Source organism: Mytilus trossulus, chromosome 12 (genome assembly GCF_036588685.1).
Source record: "Mytilus trossulus isolate FHL-02 chromosome 12, PNRI_Mtr1.1.1.hap1, whole genome shotgun sequence".
Lineage (NCBI taxonomy): Eukaryota > Metazoa > Mollusca > Bivalvia > Mytilida > Mytilidae > Mytilus > Mytilus trossulus.
In genome coordinates this window covers 8,403,845-8,427,539 of record NC_086384.1, presented here as the reverse complement: position 1 = coordinate 8,427,539, position 23,695 = coordinate 8,403,845, and the positions used below count along the sequence as shown (strand labels likewise).

The following is a 23,695-nucleotide window of genomic DNA, read 5'->3' as shown; positions in this document are numbered from 1 at the left end:
TTTAAATATATTGATATGAGTGTCACTGTTGCATGAGTCATGCAAAATACAACAGGAGTCTATCGTGCACAATTGTTAGTCTGAATTTACTTTTTGTTATCCAACGTTTGAAGCTCCTTGTTGAATTTTCCTCGGAATTGTTTTAGTATTTTACTTTTTATACTTTGAAACATAACAAAACTATATGTCGAGTAAAACCTGACTACACAATATACCCTTTTTATCCCCTTCTGCCCAAATACACATATCCAAAGACGATAACAAGAAAAACAAGTCAATAACGCACTACACAGAAGTTAGATTGAGCATAAAGCACAAAGGGAAAAGGTAATGGTGGAGTAGTCATGAGATCTATACGAAACCCGATTCCTTCAATATATTTTTTTTTCTTCTCAAAACAATGATGACAAACGTGCGACTGTGTATACTGTATGTTTGGTTTCAGGAATACAAATCTTGCGTGGTTAAAAACCATATCTTTCCAAGTATAGCTTAGAACTCAGAAGTTGATTGTATTGTAATATGATAGGTGTTTCAACTGATGTACTCTTAGCTTAATTATACTTACCAATAGATACTTGGTGTTCCGATAGATATACATTATATTCCGAAATTCTATTTCTATACCAGTCTATCTTATTGCGATTGAAATCAATGGAACTGAGTTACAACAAAATTGGCGCAATACCTCAACATTGACACACCGGAATATTAAGGACTATATATTATTAGGACAGAGTTGAAAACTTTTGATAAAAAAAAAACCGTTTTCTAAGTATTGTCTCTTACCGACATTTTCACTTACTAATACATGATTGTCTTTGGTCGATTGTATCATCACATCTCTTTTTGTCACTTGCGAAGAAGGTATGTGGGTGACTCTTACTGTGGATTCATTTATTTTCGTGGGTACCAATTTTCGTGGTTGAGGAAAACTTGCATATTTGTGGATATTCAAATTCGTGGATTTTGTCTGCATACATTCCTTAAGAAATTTTTTTATTCGTTGAACATTTAAATTCGTGGTTCTTCGGTATCCACGAAATCCACGAAAATTGGTATTCAACGAATATTAATGAATCCACAGTATGTTTTCAAGCGTACAACCATCTTCCTCTAAATCGTTTTTGTGTGTTTATGGCTCTGAATACACATGGTTTGCTTAAATATTTGTTTTCTTGGTCGTCAATTTCTTTTTTATGAATATCCTAGCATTTAGGTGCTGTTGGTTTGGAATCGTTGTCAGATTAAAACGGTTTTTTTTTCTTTTTAAACTATGCTTGTGTCGTTATTTATTCCAACTCATTCAGAGAATGAATCCTTGTAATGATTGAACATGTTATTCGCTCTTCTAGAAATAAGCTAGAAGAACAATTACACTAGCCTGTGGCTTATATTGTGGTCACCAATGCAAATGGGATAAATTTCCAAAATAAATTCAAAATATTGTTCGTTCGTCCCTATTCATTGAGGAGGAGAACAATAAAAAAAAAAAGAGCCAGCTTAGATTTTAGTATTGCATGCATCATTAAGCAACACTTCGAGTTCTTTGAATAGCTTTCAATAATTATTTTATACACATTATTTAGTTCGGCTTAGTTCTCGGATGAAGGTAACGTGATCACTAAGAAGATCTAATATGTAATGTCCATTTTCTTGTCCCATGTCAGAAAACATCTTATTTAGTATTTCTTCTGAGATATATTTTTTGTACTTTCTTGGAATCGGTGTCAGTTGTATATCTTTGATATTTTTATATTATGTATTTGCAGTAAAAAGTGCAGTATGTGTATCCATTTATGTTTATTCAATGTTTATTGAAGACTCGCTCGTCTTTTTCCTAATTAGTAAGGTAGACTATTTTATTTCCTAATTAATAAAGCATACTATTTTATTTATTATGTCTGTTTAGTTCACTGATCATTATAAATATAACGTAATTTGATGAGACTGTAGTACAAAGTGAGTTGTTCAGCGCTATAAAACCAAATTTAATCCACCATTTTCTACATTTTAAATTTCCTGTACCAAGTCAGGAGTATGATAGTCGTTGTCCATTCGTTTTGTCATTTGATTTTGCCATATGATTATAGACTTTCCTTTTATAATTTCCTCTGAGTTCAGTATTTTTGTTATTTTACTTTTTACGTTCTGAAAAATGTAAACAATTATTTTTTGTATTTTGTAGATCATCGGTATAGTGATTGATAATGTCAATAGTATTTGCACGTTTATTTGCAATTTGTTATATACACTAAAACATCGAAGCGGTTATGTACTGTACATATACAACATAAACTTCTCAGTGCTGTTTTGTGTTGCCATTCTTGAAATGCACATAATTGAAATTAAAGCGTTTTGCAAATATCTTATTTATGTTCGGCTGAACAAAGACAATCATAATGGTTCACTACCGGCATACATGTTTCGACCCCGGCCATTGTGTCTCGTGTCGAGACTAATTTGCATACGCCAGCGATCACACGCCTTTTATTTGGGAACTCGTTTCGCTCAGTCGTTGGTTTAATAAAAGCTGCTGTTTGGTTTTTTTTCGTTTATTTTGCCATGGTGTTTCTTTTTCGGCTGATAATTTTTGTTGTTCCTTTAGGTATCTTCTCTTCTATTTACTTATAGTGCATACAATGTTTTTGGTGCTGATTGTGAGTTTATCTATGGAAGTCATTTTTTTATTCTCGTGCTTCCAAGTTTCTTTTTCATTAGTGTCTGTTTCTATGCAGTTGTGTTGCTGAAGCTTTTTGTTGTTTCTTTGATTTCATATTAGCGCATCAAGCATATTGATCGAAAAATAATTGCTGATACTATCGTTTTCTCTCTCCATACAATTGTATATCTGTTGTAGAAAAGAAGCTGAGTCAAATAATCAGAACATTTTATTCAGTAACTTCTCCTTAACAAATGATGCATCTATATAGGAATGCTTACATGAAATATATGCCTTTTTCCACGTACACATTTTGTCTATGAATAAAAGATTTGTTTTACTGTAGTTTTACGAGGAATATTATCCAGGGCCCCGTTAATTAGCAATTGCATCCCGAAGCGTTTAGTTGCTCCCATCGTAAGCTATTAAACAACTTGATACTTTATTACACCACAGGCTGCAGGGAAGGAAACGTTTTGAATATTGATATTTGTCAATTATTTAGAACTAAAAATAGTTAAATTAAAATGTTATTTCAAAAAGATCCTGAAGTAAAAAAGTCAAGTTTAAATACATTTTTCTCATTTAAAATCAAACACTTATATAAAATACCATATTTGACCGTAAAATTCTAAGTATGAAAATTTTATTATAATTTTCGGTTTGTCGAGACGATCGGGTAAATTGTTTTCTTCATAATAGTTAGTAAATGCTGGATTGATGTATGTGTGTTTTGTTTTGCTTTTGGTTCTACTAATTTTGTGCTTTCGTTGTCGTTGTTCATATTTGTGTCAGTTGTTAAACATATAACTACGGAAATAATTGCTTTGTTCTTGGTAAAAATTTATGACTAGAAGGGTTAAAGGGATTGGATGTAAGAAGCGGTTACGATATTGAATTGAATTTTACATAGCCCCCCTTTTCTCTTTAAACAGTTCAGCTTTCCGTACTAAATTGTTCAAATACAAATATCTGATATTTAGGGAATAGTTGTTTAATACCCATTACTTCATAATTTCGTGATTTTAATAGAATATAACAATTCTTAACAATATAGAAAATTGAATTACATCGTAACTCTAACATAAAGAGTTAATTTTAATGCATTAAGGCAACACAGCTAATCTTGTTTACTGAGTTTGTAGTTCAGGTTTTTCCAACGACCGAAGAATCTTTTATCCATGTTGTTAATATCCCCTATTTCACTCATTAAATTCTCATCAACTGGGAAGTCATCCTCTCGTTTGTTTTGATTTCCCTTGAGTAAATAATTCAGATTTTTCCATCTACCGAAAAATCGTTTTTCGGCATTGTCTTTATTTTGTCTCAGCTGGTTCAGATAATTTATGTTTTTCCATCTACCAAAAAAACGTTTCTCAACATTTTGGCCATTTGACAATCTATTATTTAAATCCCGCCAACGACCGAAAAATCTTTTGTCATTATCATGAGTTATTCCCAGCTTCCAGTTTAAATTTTTCCACCTACCAACGTGGCGTTTTTCATTTTCCTTTTGATCGTCGACCCCACTGAGACGAAATCGGAAGTTTCTCCATCGTCCTACGTGTCTTTTATCATTGTCATTATAATCGTTGTCTTGTACATCACTACTTGGAACATTCACATTTCCAAATGTCTGAAAATAAAACATAGAGATAAAAATGATAATATACATCTCACCATTGTGTAAATGTGCAATGGTACTTTGTTGTATTCTTGTCTCTCATTTTTGCTTATTTGCTTTTTCCTACTAGTGAGAGGTTTAGCTAGCTATAAAACTAGATATAATCAACCTCTTTCTACACAAGGAAATGTGTGTTCTAGGTCAGGATTGGAACTGTAAGGTTTTTTTTGTTCAGTTGGTTAATAAAGTCTAAACTGATTTTTTTATGAAATTGCCTAGTAATTCGGTATGTTTGTTTATACTGTAATACATAGGAAAATAAATAGTCTTGAGTTAAACGCTAAGGTGTTCAATATGTGATAGAATCTCTCACATACGACCATGCGCTTCTGAATAAATAAAAATTAAAAAAAAAACGATGACGAATAACACGTGTTTATAGTAAGCTGTATACTTGGTATAATTTTCTGAAGATTTTTCATGTGTTTGACGAAAATAACACCAATTCCTCTGACATAAGAAAACAAATAAAAAATGGAAATGAAAATGGAAACCAAATAAGTGAATGTATTACCAACCAAGTAGGTTCCAAAGCACAGAACCGTAAATAAAGCTAAATTGGAAATTTTGAGTGATTATGAAAAAAAAATACCCACCCTGAATTGTTATGGATAAGTTTTAAGAATATTTATACTTGAAACATAAAAACGCATACGAATTGAAGTGTTCGATGTGACAAAGGGGCACCAAAACTGGGACTGCATCATTTATAAGATTCAGAAACACTACGTTTTCGCTAATTCGCTAATTTAAACGACTGCCATATGATGGTATAATCAAACAATGTCAGATTTGATTATATTGTTTGATTAATTTCCAGTAATGATATGAAAATATAACATGTTTAAGTAAAGAAAGTATAACGCTGAGTATTTTCACAATGACATTTTCATTTATAAATCTAAGTTTATTTCTATATTCTGTCATTACTTTTATCAGGCTAAAATAAAACTCCACGAACTTCGATATCATTATTCTTAAAAAAAATTATTACTACGTAATAGTCATAATAAATCATGTGGTTTTCATTTTAATGAAATCCTTATAATAGTTATCCATGAATAGAATAATCGAAAAGCACTGTTAATAGTCATAAATATTATTTTGGAAAGCAAATACTTTGTAAAAATGTTTAATTATTTCTGTTAAATGTCACATCCCCACATTATTTTTCCACAACCATCGACATCAATAGATTTTATTTCTCTGATATGCTCCGCAGAATTCCACAGAGCCACATAAATTTAATTCAGGTTTCGGCTCTAAATGATTCTCATGACGATTTGAAAAAGATTGAAACGGTAATTCCATGCAACAGAAACTCGGCAAAAAATATACGTTTTACTTTAATTATGTTTTTTTTTATTTCTTCATACAATCCTATAATTGTTATAATCTCATTTGCATAAATTGCTATTACTATGCTGATATGCTAATTAAGATAATCTATAATTTTTCAAACCAGAAAATGTTTCTCCGCTATACTAGCATTGAATGGCGACGGTTGTCACAAACGATTTAAACGAGAGACTTATCCGAGTGTAAAGGATCATTAGTAATCTGTTCAAAGGTGTATCGATATTGAAGGCTCAAACAAGAGTACAAAAAACCCATTTTTTTAGATTATTTATATCTACCCAATGCGTACTAGACTAAAAAGAGTATGATATATCTCAAAGGTATACAAAGGTATACGAATTGTTATACAATTTAAAAAGGATAAATAAAACTCTTAACTAATTTGTTTTTATTGTTAGTCATTTGTGATGCATGTTTACAATATGTTGACTGCTGGTTCTTACTATATATGATTTTTGAAATTAAAATGTGACGTCATTTTGTGTGATTTTTCACCACTTCGTATGTGACGTCACTTTTTCACTTTTTGCGTTGTTGCTATGACTAAGTCACGGTCCTCTAGTTTTTGTTTTTGTTTATGTTATATATCCGGTTTTTGTTTTCTGTAATTAGTTAATACTTTTTATAATGTATATCTTTTATAATCATTTGATAAAATTTACTGTTTGCAATATCATTAATTGTTCTACATGATAAGGATGTTCTTATTCCAAGCAGAAAACCCTAGCCGTAATTGGCCCAACCTTTTTGAACTTTTGATCCTCAGTGCTGTACAATTTTGTACTTGTTTTGACTTTCGAACTTTTATATCTGGGCGTCACTGGTAAGTCTTTTGTGGACGAGGCGCACTTCTCGTGTATATAATTTAAAACCTTGTGTCTTTCTTAGCTATTATTCATGTGTTTCCTTGTCATATATGTTCTCCTATTTATTTGAATTGTAGTCCTTTTATGTTATGTTTTCAGTTTAATGTTATATTTATCATTGCCATTAAAGCGGGAGGTTTTGCATGCAACAAACCAGGTTCAACCCACCATTTTTTTCTTTAAAAAATGTCCTGTACCAAGTCAGGAATATGGCCATTGTTATGTTATAGTTCGTTCCTGTGTGTGTTACATTTTAACATTGTGTCGTTTGTTTTCACTTATATTTGAGCGTGAATTCACATTACTAGAATACGTGTCCCGGTACTTTTCTATCCCAAATTCATGTATTTGGTTTTGATGTTATATTTGTTATTCTCATCGGATTTTGTCTAATGCTAAGTCCGTTTCTGTGTGTGTTACATTTCGATGTTGTGTCGTTGTCCTTTTCTTATATATGATGCGTTTCCCTCAGTTTTAGTTTGTTACCCCGATTTTGTTTTTTGTCCATCGATTTACGAGTTTTGAACAGCGCTATACTACTGTTGCCTTTATTTCTAATTATCTAGTATGTCTATAATATTTTCGTATCCAATTTTGTCAATAAAAATGCACTTTTAACAACTGTCATACAAGTTTGGGGTTTAGATAGCTATGAAACCAGATATAGCTCACCATTTTCTTCTGTACCAAATTAGGAATATGACAGTAGTTTTTCATTCGTTCTGTTGATTAATAACTTTCATAATGTCAGCTGTTATGGCCTTTCCCTTTTTGAATTCCTCTTGAAGGTCGGTATTTTTGCTTCTCTTTTTAACACCTATAGTTCAGTTAAGGTAGTTTTGCGTCGAGCAATTAAGGAACATGATACATATTTTTTAAAAGTATATTAAGTCTGCTGATTCGTTAATCTAACAATACGTGTATACCTTTCAAGGATTTTCGTTTGAATATACATTTTGCTTATAATTGTTTTAAAAAACGTTATACATGTTAAAAGCTTTAAAGCCTTTGGCTTTCATGAATTAACAATTCAAAATGTTTCCATAATGAGTGCCAGATATGAATCCAATAGATCTTGATATCTTCTTTCGCTTTTCCTTTGAATTAGTTTAATGGTGTTTAATTAAAAATTTCATTTATGTCTTTTGAAATTGTCTTGATTGGTTCTAATCAGACATATGGTAAAAAACAGCGTGTGTTTATCTTTTAAAACAAAAAAAGTAATGCATTTCTGTTGGAAGGAAAGATTCGTCCACAAATCCGAATATTGAGCAAATATCTGAAATGTCGACCTCATTTTCCTCAAAAGGTAGCACATGATGATATGTTTTTTTTTTTACATATTTGATTTAAGAAGGAAAATAATAGCCTATATATCATTAAGGAAATAAATCTCTCCGTCAGAAATAAACTGTTGGATATGCCCTTTCAGAAAATAATGAAAAAGATACATAAAAAATATATGTCATTACTTCTGCATATACTTTCCCGGCCACAATCTTGTTACACGGTTTTTTTTAAAACAGAGATGAAAGCAAATATAATGGATTGCTGTATCATTGACATTTATCCACCATTTAATTTAATTCACATTAATGAATAGAATGAATATGAACAAAGAGATGATCAGCCTTTATCTATGTGTAGGCTGTATAATTTTTATAGCACCATTCTCAGACATGTATTATTGTTCCAGTAAAATACAAGAAGTAAGTTCATTAATTGATCTAATGGAAGATTTAAACTATTTAGGAATCTAAGGCTGATATGCATAAAACCACTTAAGTTTAGATATCCAAACAATTTATCAATGGACATGTAGACAAATCTGTACGTTAGGAACAAATCGTAACTTAAACTTAAATGCAGTTTTATGCATATCAGCCCTGTTTTTTGCAGTAACGAATTTCTTGACTGTTACGTAATGTCTATATCTGAAAAAAAGAAAATGATTACTCTTTTTTGCCTAAATGTCAATTGTTATTTTCCTAAAGACAGTACCAAGGTCTGGGTGTGTTCTGGAGTACCCCAGTATCGCAATTAAATCAGGGAAAACGGATCATTCGAGTCCGGCCCCAATTCATTTTTTATGTTGCTATAATTGACTTTTTCGCATATTCTATTTTTGATTGTTGTGGTTGTTTCGATTTTTTTTGTATACATAAAATATTAAATTGAGACCCAAAAAAAAAATCATAAATCAAAAACCACAGAAAAGGTATCGAAGTGCCGATATATTCAAACATGTGCTGACAGGTGTAAAAAAAAAGTATAAACACTTCAAGTTCAATTATAATAGTAGAGGTTAGGACGAAATCTAACGTAAATTCAAAGAAGGGCAGACAACATTTTCACACACTAAAAGTGAAAGTGTCAAACGCAAAACCAACAACCTTTCTTGAAAAATAGACTAGATGTACGTTGGAATTTTATTCGACTATCATAGATTAGGTATCAATAATATCAAGTTTAATCCACCATCTTCTACATAAGGATTTATACCAAGTCAATGAATATACCAGTTGTTTACTATTTGTTTGATGTGTTTGAGCTTTCAATCATGCCATCTGTTAGAGGAACTTTTGATTTGGAGTTCGGTATTTTGTAATTTACCTTTTGTTGCACCCGTAAATGATTATCTTAAATGAATTTGGGAAAACTTTTAGGACGTTTTCCCCAATACTCTTCGACTTCGTACTTTATCTGGCTTTTAACTTATTCTTTTGATTCGAATGTATCGCAGAAAAATTTGTCAAATACCATTAGAACAGGCTGATACCGACATATTTTGTGAATTTAGATGTATAGATTGTATACGTAAATATGCATAGTTCATCTATGTATTCCTTATTGGGTGTTCAAACGTTACCTTTGAGCATTCTTAATGACAATTTATTCAGAAAGAGCACATCACATTGAAATGATAACATGTACTGTGGCCTATTCGGGTTGTCTAGTGTAATTGAATATAAATGTAATAAAACTTAGAAGAACTTCTGCGGATTCTATTAAAATGAAGGTTTCCTGACTATTGATTTCAACTGATAGTAGATTGAAGACATAAAACATAGCCAGATTATAGAACTTATATCATTTTAATATAAGAATAACTCAGACAGAACCAAAGCAACAAGGTCAAATAAGAAAACATATCCCTAGTTTAATATGATTTGTTGGTCGAACAATGATATTACTTTAATGGCGTAGTCAACAGTTCCAGATGATAAGAATAGCTTCTTTTGTCTAAATCGATTATAACAAAACACTGAATATAATCACTTTAACAACAGACACAAAGATAGAGTTCAACTTTTCCATTTTTGAATTTAAATATTGATAATAGCAAGAAGTGTGATCAGTAAAAGTACAAATGACAAAGATTATATTTTTCATGGTGCTATTGCAGTGCTGTTCTTTGAAAGGTTCAGAATATTTCTTTCTTTATACCAGACATATTATTCGCAGAAAATCCAGCCCATTGCTTTATCTTTTGTAACGATGCCTCTAGATTGTTTATGCAAATATCGATAAGTGCCGTTGATTTTTACTTATGTGTTTTATCTTTATAAAATCTTATTTGTATATCTTCAAATGTTCTTTTACAATTCCAATAATTAAATTTTACGAATACATTTCAAAATAATATTTTTAATTTTAGATTTAATCGGAGTAAATCGGTAGAGCTACGTTCTTTAAGGAGATTTTCGTTGTATTACAAACTACATGTACATCTTCGTGTTGGGTATTGTTTTCTATAAATACTTTGGTTGATTATACATTCTATACATTGATTTGTATAGAATGCTTTAAATAGGAGAAAAGTATTACAGCATTATTTAAGACCACACTTTTTAAAATGAATGTAGAACTATACAAATTGCATGTTTCTATAACGTTTATCCGAGTTTATCAGGAATGATCAGCCTCAACATTTTAAAGCAATTGATGTGAGGTTACGAAGGAATAAGAGAATTTTTATAAACAAAGATGAAGATTCCACGTTATTCCTTATCTAGAATAGTATTGTAACGATATAACAGCAGGAATTGTAAAATCAGTTGAAGCATATTTTGAGATGTGAGATCGATACTTAAAACGATATGACAAATAATCCGATTTAAGAATATTAGCACATATTGAGTTGTAGTTCAGAAACCAATTACAATTGATAAATAGAACATATTTCCCAAGAACTACACCGCAAACGACAGAATGAAGAACCAATGATTCAATGAATGTATATCAATATAACCATCAACATGACTTTTCGATAGCATATCCATATTCGATTATGATTATCCAAACTAATAAAAAACAAGTAATCATCATAACAAATAATCCTTAAGAATTTGATTAAACGTTCATTTATCACTTCATGCATCTTATGGACATAGAATACTCAGCAAATGTAGTATTATCTTCGATTATTATTAAAGCTAAATTAGTTATTGTCCTTTCTATATGTATTCTAATATGTTGTTAATGAATGTTTTGTTGTTGAAAATGTTACTTATTCCGTTTTATTAAGAGAATAACAGAATAATGTTAGCAATTATATATACGCTTTATTACAGATTTTGGACATTATATTTTGCGCTTAAAACAAAAAAAGACTTTACGTATGTCGTAAAAACATGGTGGTAAATGAAAAAAAGATGTTTTACTGTTTATTCAAAAATGCTTAAATGTCTTCCCTGACTACATAAGGATTATATAATTCTTAATTTCTATTCCATCAAATTGTTTACGTTTGATTTTAGAAGTTTGTTTTCTAGCATCACAGCTGAGACATAAATTCGCAGATCGTTCAGATCCTCAAATCACTCATGTATCGTTTACCCGTCATGATTAAAAAAAAGAAGCTTATAACGATGGAATATCAAGCAAAGCAGGATGTGCTCACCATTCGCAAGCACTTAGTAATGTGGGGATTCATTTTACCCCACATCTTTGTATTTGATTTGCTTATTCCTTGTTATAACATTAAGGGTACCAATTTTTCGCATTTTGACAATATATGTCTCTTCAGTGATGCTCGTGGCCAAAATATGTTAAATCCAAAGCTTAAATAAAAAATGAAGAGCTATAATCAAAAAGTTCCAAAAAGTGTAGCCAAATCCGTGCTTTGTATGAGGGAGATACATTCCTTTAATTTATAATAATTTTTAACAGTTTGTAACAGCAAATTTAATAACACAAAAAATCCGTACTTTCATGCCAGTACCGGAGTACCGGAGTACTGGCAACGGGGCTGGTGATACCCTCGGGGACTAACAGTCCACCAGCAGAGGCATCGACCCAGTGGTAGTAATAACATTAAGGGTACCAATTTTTGTAAATGTCTGTCGTCGATCTTTCATATTTGGGTGCCTTTGTGTGTTCTCTTTAAATTTTAATACCTAACTCAATGAATTTGGATATTTTTCCCATTATTTGAACCTTAGTTAAATGATGGGAAAAAAGGAGACATTTCCCCATTTCCATTCTCAATTTTATTTTTCAAAACACTAACTTAAAAGAACTCACAATGAAAGTAAAATTCAGTGTGTGTAAGTTTTCATATAGATAGTTACACATGTGTTACTGTTATCATATTGAAATAATAAATCATGAAATAAACGAGCATCCTAATCGAATATGTCAAAAAGATTATAAAATTAACCTTCATATATTTCCTTCTTTCCCCTCTAGACAAACAAATCTAAAATATAGTAAAATGATTAGTTCTTGTCAATTATAAAAATTGATCATTTACCGTGTTCATCTAAATCGGAAACGATTATATTCTGTCATTCTTAGCTATTGTCGATATATGACATCTGGAAGCATTTTTTATAACGATTTTAGAAGACGTAATAGAAGTGATTGTTTGGAGGCATTCGAATTTGTTCAAAATTTCAAAAGAATGCTGAAAACCTCAAGTTAACATGGTAACTTCATCGTTAAATTTTTAAACAACCAGTATAAAAAAAAATCAATTATGACATATAACTATTATGTTATATTTTTTACAAGATTTTAAGATTAAACCATTACTTTGCCTTTTTGTGTTTGTTAGTTTTATAGTGATTGAGATTATAACACAATGTTGACAGCTGTACCCACAGTTTTGACATTTTTATCTATTTAACTGTCTGATATGTTCTTCACATATCGTTGTCAGTACAATGGGATTTTCTGCGACTGTCAAACAATTGAGAGGTTTAACTAGTTATAAAACCAGGTTAAATCCACCAATTTCAACATATAAAAATTCCTGTACAAATTAAGGAATATGAAAGTTTGATGTGTTTGGGCTTTTGATTTTGCCATTTGACATGTCGAACCCTTTTATCACCGGTCGTTTGTCCCCATAATATATTATGCACATTTAATACTTAACAGCTTATATTTTTTTCTTACATTCGATAATATAATATATATATATATATAGACACCAGTAGTTAGTCAAGTCTCATAAATCTTTGAAGATGATTTAGCTCATTGTTGAAGGCCGTAAGATGACCTATAGTTGTTAATGTCTGTGTCATTTTGGTCTCTTGTGGACAGTTGTCTCATTGGTAATCATACCACATCTTCTTTTCTTTATTCACTCAGTCAAAATGACCCGATCGGAAATATGATACAACTTGATACAATGATACAATTGTTGGCTTTTATTGTGTATCTAATTCTAATGTTTTAAATTCAGATTAGAAGTCAGCACTTCAGTGTTGATATGAATATCAATTATATGGTCATTTTTATGAATTAACAGTTTGCAAAAGTATGAGTTATTCCAAAAACTAAGAATCTCCTTATCTCAGGAATATATTACCTTTGCCGTATTTGTGACAATTTCTGGAATTATTGGTTCTCAATGCTTTTTAAATTTATTTTGTTTGGCATTCTACATATTTTAATCTGAGCTTCAATGATGCGTATTATGTAGACAAAACGTGCGTCTGGCGTATCAAATTATAAGCCTAGTACATTTGATAAATGTTTACACCCCTGGATCGATGCCACTGCTGGTTGACGTTTCGTCCGCGAGGGTATCACTAGCCCAGTAGTCAGCACTTTGGTGCTGACATGAATATCAATTATAGAGGTTTTTTTTTTATAAATAAACAGTTTGCAAAAGTATGAACTATTAGAAAAATTAAGGATGTTCTCATGTAAAGCATAGATAATATTAGCCGTATTTGGCACAAGTTTTCGAAATTTGGGTCCTCAGTGCTCTTCAACTTTATATTTGTTTGGCTTTCTAATTAATTTTATCTGAGCGTCACTGATGAGTCTTACGTAGACGAAACGGTAGACTCGTGTAATTTATTACAAGCCTGAAACCTTTGATAAATATTTTCAACACTGGGTCGATGCGACTGCTGGTGGACTTTTTGTCCCCGAGGGTATTTACAGCCTAGTAGTAAGAACTTCGGTGTTGACATGAATATCAATTAAATAGTCATTTTTATAAATAAACAGTTTGCAAAAGTATGAATTATTAGAAAAAACTAAGGATTTTCTTATCCCTGAAATAGATTACCTTAGCTGTATTCGGAACAATGTTTTGGAATTTTGGGTCCTCAATGCTTTCCAACTTTATAGTTGTTTGGCTTTCTAATTTCTTGATCTCAGCGACACTGATGAGTTTTAAGTAAACGAAACGCTCGTCTGACGTATCAAATTATAATCCTGGAAATTTGTTTTGATAAATATTTACGACAAATTGTCTTTATGTGTGTATTTGTCTGTAAACCTCGTTGGTGAAGCCAACAGATAAAACGACACAAAACATAAATCAAGGATATGTGAGTATAATCAGAAAAAATATTTCAAGAAGATAGTATTCATCCATACAAATAGTTCAAATAATGAATAATATCAATGAGATAGTACTGTTATGAAAAGCAGACCCCTGTGGTCCAAGAATTCTCCGACTGTCAACACTGATGTTAAGAGTTCAAATCCCAAAGTGGCAGGTGCGTTTGACCCCAATCTTTTATCGAAAGGCATGTGTTTTTTTCGGGGCACTCCGACTACCCCCACTTAAAACAAATGTCCGCCACAATATCGAAAAAAGTACTTAAAGGGGAATTAAACGCTAACAATTAATCAGTCAATTGATTAATACTACACTAACACAGAAACATTGAATTTAAGTTAGATGTCGACCCGACCGCGTAGAAAACCCCCTATTTCAAGACATCCGTTTCCATCTTTTTTTTATGGTTCAGGTGAAGCCGATAGACAGATTATCGTCTTTCCTTTATGTCATCAAATTTTGGAAGCAATATGCATATCTTAATATTAGGATGCTTGCATGAAATGTATAGGTTTCATATGTATGTGGTTAAATGTTTTAATATTTCATGCATTCCGTTTATTATTTCTGTATTGATACCATAAAAATAAGATATAGGCATATCTTGGATTTCCACGGTATTTACCTACATATCCAAATAATCATGCAAATAAAATGAGTAGGATAATGCCCCCGTTAACAAGCGATTGAAAATGACCAAATTTTGTAACTTTAACTGGAAGGAAAAAATTGTTTTACCAACTTTAATATCTTAACACCTTATTTCTTGGAATTTTGATTTTGTATGATTTGTAGTCAGTTTATCTTTATTTTTTTTATGTATATGACCTTGATTGTTGTTTCACATAATTGCATGCATTATGTACAAATGTTATTGTTTACAACTACCAAACTAAGTATTTAAATATAGTCTTCAAAATACAATTACCATCTGCAAATCGATTCGTTTAATATCCAACACATTTCTCGATGTACAAAAACCCATTTTGTTTTAAATTACAAAACATTTGAAACAAAAGGGATCAAAGGATTCTTCAAGTTTAATCATCAACAAGACAGCAATATATAAAGGCTAAATCTTTTCTCATAAAAATATTCAAATAACGATGAGAAAAAGTGTTTGAATTGAAAGGTTATCAGGAACGGTCATATTTCACTAAGATATCACTTCTGATGAATTGTAATGACTTGTTTCATGATGATCTGGTTATAAAAATGCAAAGTAATTTCTTTAACCTTTGAATGAGTTTCTATTAATAAATAAATAAATAATTTGTTTATTAAAGTGTCAAATATTGATTGCAATAAAATAATTCATACACAATATACATACATAATAAAACAACCAATATCCAGCCAAAAACTGACTTACGAGACACTGTAATATCTATTGCATATCAGTTTGTTCTGTTCTGTTCTCTGTTTCATGATTATTGACTTTTTATTTATAATTTTCTCAGAGTTCAGTATTTTGATTTCATTTAACCTTTTTTCATCATTGTGGCATTATTTGTTAGCTAATATTTTTTGCCATTTAAGCAGCTTCAAAACACTATTTGCATCAAACATTTTTTTCATGACATAATTTGTAAAGCGTATCAATGTAATGATATACAATAGAACAGAAAAGTGTCACACTCTCTCAATATAAAACGTCTTTCAGCAATATGAATAAGTCGTAATGAACGTGCACGTGATCACCTACATGTATAGCGTTCAGAATATGATTTACAACTACTATTGTCTAGCAAACTTATGAAATCTTTCTTAATCATTATAATATTGTTTACTAATCTGAGAAGTATCTCCAATAATTGACAATATTGATCATATGAACAATACAATAACTAACCATTGCGAGTGACCAACTGTGACGTCTGTGGATTATACGGAATCAGAATGACTGGTCATTGGTACTGGAGATAATGTCAAAGTATAAATATATTGTGTCCACTTATTCTATGATTAATTATATTTTGACAACCATTTTTTGCTATGCAATAACGAAAAGAGAACCGATTTCATTGCACTAGAAATGTATTCCGAAATCTTAAAAAAAACCCCAATTGATAAAGAAATTCAAGGTTGAATATATGCACATACTGCATTACAGTTGTTATTATATACTAAAATACATTGAACAGATCATTACTATAATGACCAAACTCACAATAACCATGACCATCCTTACAAAACATCTGCATTTAGAAATTTTAGAAAGGCCTGAACATATCAGAATAACTAACGATCAATTTGAATCGTAAGAAATAGTGAAAACGTCACGTGCAACATCTATTTTCATTCGACAATATACTGAGAAGTTAACCTGATTCTGTATGAGAATCAAATGTCCTATCTGAAACTAATGCATCTGGGAATATGTCAATTCTTGTATGTATCCAGAGATAAATTACCATAGAAAAAAATAAAACAAGCGTTGGTTTTCCCGTTTAAATGGTTTTACACTAGTAATTTTGGGGCCCTTTATAGCTTGTTGTTCGGGTTGAACCAAGGCTCCGTGTTGAAGACCGTACATATATCGATATATATAATGGTTTACTTTTTTAAATTGCTATTTGGATGGAGAGTTGTCTCATTGGCACTCACGCCACATCTTCCTATATCAAACCTTCAAGTAAAGTTTACAGACAGATTTTCTGGTAGAAAAGATTATTTATATTCAATTAAGGATGGCATTTATTTCAAAAAGGTCTCGCTTCACTCGCCATATGCAGGGAAAGACTGATTTTTACAAACAATTATGAGTTATTTCAATTTTCAAAAGGGGCTCTTCGAAAGTCTCAATTCGTAGGATTATTTCATTTACAATACTGCAAATGAACAATACAAAGAAGCCATTGAACAGTAAGACTTGCAGTGCTTATAATCTATATATGATAAAAAAAAATAATTATTGAGACTGATTTGATAAGCAAGAACAGCAAGCAAGCCCACAAGAGCGAGTAGTTTTTCGAGCTGATAAAGTCAGTATAAAAAAGGAATTATTTTGTTTAGCGACAATGTGTCGACAATTTTTTATTTAGAATAGGAATATAATATTTGTGTATAATGAAATAGTTAGTAAAACAAATGTTACGCGTACAAAACGTTATAATAACTGTTTGCTTGTATGTATGTAATTTCATTGATAATACAAGGCTGATAGAAATGAAAACATGGCGTTCTTGTAATGTTACGTGACGTCATTTTCGTATACTCTTAATGATCAGGTTCTGTCATTGAAATAGGAAAATATCAGACAGTCAAATCGAAAGGAAACAGCATATTGCCGATACATAAACTATTAAGACTGATTTTACAAAGTCAGCATTGTTAGTACATTAATGCTAAGGCGACATTTAAAAACTAATTTTCCCATTTCAGTATGTCTGTAATATAGTGAAGTTAATATTACTCGAAAGAACAATAAAATGATGGACAAATGAAATTGTAACATTTGTATAGTTATTCCTTAAAAGCTTTTGTATCATGAGTGTCTAATTATCTAGTTTTTTAGATTGAAAATCTACATACATATGAAGCTTTACAATTATTTCATGTTATGAAAACGAACCCATAACCCTGAGAGATACTTAACCAACATTTACTTCAATGTTTTGATTGAATCATTTCGTTTCTACTTACATAAATAAAAACCAAAGAAAACAAACAAAAATGAAAAACAGAAAACCTTAAAAGAAAATCTAATAAAAATGATTAAAATGTGATTGAATACAATAAGAATATTCCATGTTTTTTTTCGAATATAAAACTTTAACGTTTTGATAGATAAGAAACATTTAACTTCTACAGTTGAAATGAAGTGTAAGATAAATGGAAGAACAGGGGCGGCTAATGAAACATCACTGATGATAAAATGATAGTCTCAGATTGTTTGCCTCGGTACAGCATGAAATTAGTCTCAGAATGTTTGACCTGCAAGTAGCAAGTACCTCGTTACGGCATGAAATTACAGTTTGTTTTTTTCAAATTTGTTGTTAAATGTTTTGGCGATCTAAATATATACTATATAGGAATATATCTCTTTTATTGATAACTCTAATTCCGTTGCCGAATTATTCTTTATTGTGGTTGTTATTTTGTTTCATGCTTTTAAAAGTCTGTATTATGATTTGGATGTTTCATTATTTAGGCCTCGGATATCAGTGAAAAGACATTTATTATCAAAATTGGTACAATTGCATTAATTGGTACCGTTAATGTTACACATGATGATAACATTTCAAAATGTCGTCCGAAACCAAAATATTTGAAAACAACGGATGTATCAATACGTCGAAACGGTAGGAGCTATTCGACTAAAAGGGACCTAATTAGTTATCAAAGGTACAAGGGTTCAAATTTAATATGTCAAACGCGCGTTTCGTCCACATAAGACTCGATCATACCAAAATAGTTATAAAGAAGGACGAGAACAGTGTTGAAGAGCATTAAAGACCCAAAATTCAAAAAAAATGTGCTAAATACGGTTTAGGTTATCCATTCCTGTTGTAAGGAAATCCTTAGTTTTCCGAAAAGATTAAAGTTTTGCAAGGTAAACAAATTGTCAAATTCATATTCTGAGAGCTAAAATTGCGTAAGAGAGCTGGAATTTGGCTCTTTGTAATCTCTTGATTTATTATGAAATCTTGTCTTCTATTTTTGTGAATTAAAGCTACAGCCAAAACATCAAGATATAATTCAAAAAATATTATCCGAGAATCTTTCTATTGCCAAATTCAAATTACTTACTGGAAAGTAAAATAACAAAAATATCTTACTCAGAGGATAACTAAAATCTGAAGGTCCTTTATCAAATGGCAAAATCAAAAGCTCGTAAGACGGTTTCCTAATATGAGGTTCTACTGCATTTTTTGTTTCATCAAATAATTAATTACAACTAAATATATGTTGGCATATTTACAATATTTAATAAAGCTTAAATAAGCTAATTTTCCTTTCAATGTTTCAGATGTCAATTGAAGCAATTTCTATAACAATGTTCAACTCATCTCAACATGTCTATAACATTAATGTATGATGGTAAACAACTTAAAAAAAGTTATTGACTTATCTGGATAAGTCCCTTTTAAATACAAATTCCACTATCTATTATCAACTAAACGAATAAAATTATGAAACACATAAGGTTAGACCCTTAATCGAATATACAAAATAAGCATACTTAAAACAATAAATAAGAAATGAAAACATACGTGATCGTTGAATAATGGTCAGTACTCAATCGACATATATATTAAGTTCCAGAAGGTTTTCCATTGTAATTCCGCAATCTTCGTTTTTATGAGGATCATTTGTTTACATGTGACATTCGTCATTTACGTTGTTTCCTGAAATGTTTTTTTCATTGATGTGATGCGATTTCCCGCGCTTTATGCAAATGTTATGAAATTGAACTCCACGGAAACATTTCCGGAAAAAAAAATGGCGGATTCCACCATTCAAGATAGTCTTTGAAAATGTGAAGGTCAGGATTATCACAGTGCAATCACTTAAAAGGTAGGTCAGTATTGGTTTCTCTTCTCGCGATTTATGAATGGAATGTGAAAAACTACATCTCGAGTGAACGTGATTGATAGTTTAGATTAATTTTACCGATAACCGCTACGAGTTTCAGCTGACGGCGACTATACATAAGGCTCGTAAGTGACGCTCATACCAAAATAGATATAAAGCCGAACGAGAACAATGTTGAAGAGCATTACATTCCCAAAATCCCCCCAAAAATTTGCTACATACGGCTAAGGTTATTCATTCCTGTGATAAGGAAATCCTTAGTTTTCCGAAAAGATTAAAGTTTTGTAACCTAAACGAATTGTCAGATTCATATTCTGAAATCTAAAATTGGGTAAGGGAGCTGGAATTTGGCTCTTTGTGATCTCTTAATTTATTATGAAATCTTGTCTTATCTTTTGTGAATTGAAGCTATAGTTTAAGATTTTATATAATGTTTTTTAGTCCATAAGTGCCAATATTTAACATAAATCAAATCAAATCAAATCAAATATTTTATTATAGTCTCACCTCTCTACATAATAACATAATCACAAATGATTATTCGAAAAAAAATATGCCAAAACATGCAGATATTAAAAAAATATTATCCGAGAATCTTTCTATTGCCAAATTTAAAGTACTTACTGAAAAGTAAATAACAAAAATACCTTACTCAGAGGAAATTTAAAATCTGAAGGTCCCTTATTAAATGGCAAAATCAAAAGCTCGTAAGACGGTTCCCTAATATGAGGTTCTACTGTATTTTTTGTTTCATCAAATAATCAGTTACAAATAAATATATGTTGGTTTATTTACAATATTTGTTGCAATGCTTAATATGGAAAACAGTCTAATAAAAAAAAAATACTCCCATCACATGATACAAATAAGCTAATTTTTCTTTCAGATGTCAATTGAAGCAATTTCTACATGTCTATAACATTAATGTATGATGGTAAACAACTTATAAAAGTTATTGACTAATCTGGATAAGTCTCTTTTAAATACAAATTCCACTATCTATTATCAACAAAACGAACAAAATTATGAAACACATAAGGTTAGACCCATAATCGAATATACAAAATAAGCATACTTAAAACAATAAATAAGAATTGAAAACATACGTGATCGTTGAATAATGGTAAGTACTCAATCGACATATATATTAAGTTCAATAATTTTTAAACACAAAACATCAATACAGATATTTTACATATTTCCCTTTTATTTAAAAAAATTTGAAATTATACTCACTTTTTCTGCTAGTAAAACAAATACTGTCACTGAAAATAATAGTTGACACTGCATGCTATGTTCTTCCAGTCACGTCACAATTAAATGGATTAACTCTTATATCAAAAATAAAGCTTTCTCGTCAGTAATTTTTGATACATGTGAAATGTCACGTGTTTGAACAATAACCAATGAAATTTTATTTTGATTAGCAACTGTTTGACTTCATTCGTGTTAGTGATAGATTCTTTAAAATTACACAGCCAATAAAAAATTGTAATACCACGCGTAATTAGTCTGTTCAGTAAATAGGCATATTATGCTTCCATCATCACAACTGTTATATTTCTCCGTTTGACATTAACCATTGCCAATATCAATTGTTAAAAAAAATTGCTTTGACGAAAGACACAAAAGCGTCATAAACGATAAAGGATTTTTTCTATAAATCAGAACTAAAGTATACTAGGATATGACTCAATTGCGATTCACATGATTGAAAACTGATTATTTTGTTACGTTTATATCATCATAACTAAAAATAATAGTATTCTAAGTAAACTCATCATAGATACTAGAAATGAAATTTTGTATTAACGCCAGACGCGCGTTTCGCTTACTAAAAATCATCAGTTACGCTCGAATCAAAAATGTTAAAAGGGAATTTGGCAAATAAAGTACGAAGTTGAAGAGCATTTCATAATTTTTGGCATATATTGTGTGAATTTTCATCAGTTTTGATATTTGCTGAAAGTTTGTTTATAATATTATCGTAAATGTGAAATTCTAATAATTTTAAACACAATCAATAAAACAAATGTAAAATATTCCGTTTGATGATTGTATTTCCTTACTGGTCTTAAATAACACAATGGATATCACTAGTGAAGCAGCATTGGTAATAGCAATTGTTTAACTGAAAAAATAAATAAAATTGCTTTGAGGAAAAACAGAAAAGCGTCATAAAAGATAGAGGATTCTTTGTATAAATCAATAAAAAAAAAAAAAATTTAAAGTATAGAGTATGACTCAATTACGATTCCCTTGATAGAGCACTGAATATTTCGTTCTGTGTGTATCATACTAAATAAAATAAAAGTATATTAAGGGACATTCATCAATATTTTACATACATTCGGTGCGTTTTCATAAGTTTTGATACTTATAAAATATTTCGTAAATGTGAAATTATTATAACTTAAAACACAACCAATAATGCCAGTATTGGGTTTGCATTTCCTTACTGGTATCAAATAACACAATGGATGTCACTAGTAATGTAGGAAATATTTACCATTCCGAAAATTCTCGATACCCTTTTGGTTTCAAGTGGGATTCAGGTTGCTGAATCTTTAGTTTTCTGGGTAGTGTTTTGTTCTTGTTATTTTTCATCTTTTTTGCCATTACATTATCTAATTTCTTATTCATGATTTCAAATGGTACCTTGATATATTCTTTTTTTCTTTAGAGATGCGTTAAGTTTCGTTTAAACGTGCCTATGGTTATCGTTTCTTCTTCCTAGGTGTCGTTTGTAGAGTTAGAATGATGATTTTATAGATTCTTAAATTCCAAAAATATAAAATCGTGACCCGGTAATTCTGTTCCTTTTGTTGACTGTTAAATCTTTAGTTTATTCAACAACGCTTCCTTCTGTAGTCCCCTATTAAAAAAAATATAATGATATTTGTAAAACTATACAATAACGAATTGCTTCAAAATTTAAAAAAGAAATAATCACCATCAAAGAGTCAAATTACTCTATCATTATAATAGACGTAGGCGATCCAAATTTCCTGCAACGAAATTTAATGAGAATAACAGAAATTATGACTACTGGTCTCAAATTATATTATTACATTCCAAATTAAACACAGAGATGAATGTAAAATCATCATCTTCATTAAATACAGCTTCAAGCCAATCTATGTATGTCAATAAAAATTTTACTTCAAAATATACAACGCATCAAAGGATTAATGAAATTCTATTAGGGGAAGATTAGTAGGTCAAAACATTAACCTGAAAAAAAATCATTCACGATTTCAACATTTTATGATATCGGCGATACAAGATCTATTAACCTAATAAGTAAGAAGCGTATAGAAATATAAAAGAAACGACTACTAGGGAAAAAATAACAAAACGATTTGGCAAATATCACCACGATTCGGAAAATATCGAATCGACTTAGAAAATATAAACACGGATAAAGACATACAAAAACAAAAACAATTTCAAAATGAACACTGAGAAGTGTTTAACCCATAATCGTTTCAGTATATAGTGCATACTTATAAATGATAAAAGAAAGCATGCATGCATAAGTTGTTTGGAATGGTTAATATACATCTCTTTTAATTTGGCAAATTTAGAAAAAAAGATAGAAGATACATTCTAAATACCAATTCAAATACAACATGTACAAGTCAAAACGAAACCGAAAACAGTATTGCAAAAACAAATATAAACTTCAAAACATACAATTACTAATAAATACTAAAACAAGTACACAGAAAAAACAAGTTGACTGGTCAATTTGATTTCCAAACAAAAAACATTCGGGC

The 23,695-nt window shown here is 30.5% G+C and overlaps 2 protein-coding genes across 3 annotated transcripts in view; both read right to left on the bottom strand.

Moving 5' to 3' along the window:
* The window catches only part of LOC134693380 (coiled-coil domain-containing protein 115-like), a 483,686-nt gene that overhangs the window by 33,872 nt on the left and 426,119 nt on the right, over positions 1-23,695 (bottom strand). The gene's annotated exons all lie outside the window — the stretch shown is intronic.
* LOC134693137 (uncharacterized) lies at positions 2,922-21,273 on the bottom strand. Its single transcript, XM_063553844.1, has 2 exons — positions 21,153-21,273; positions 2,922-4,298 (listed from the first exon to the last, which is right to left on the bottom strand). The coding sequence occupies exons 1-2, from the start codon at positions 21,204-21,206 to the stop codon at positions 3,783-3,785; spliced, it is 570 nt and encodes a 189-aa protein (XP_063409914.1). The 5' UTR covers positions 21,207-21,273; the 3' UTR covers positions 2,922-3,782.

Coding starts and splice junctions, on each gene's coding strand:
- LOC134693137 (XM_063553844.1), bottom strand. CDS start 21,206: ATGCAGTGTCAACTATTATTTTCAGTGACAGTATTTGTTTTACTAGCA. Junction 4,299..21,152: donor TTGTTTTACTAGCAGAAAAA/GTGAGTATAATT, acceptor TTTTATTTTCAG/ACATTTGGAAATGTGAATGT.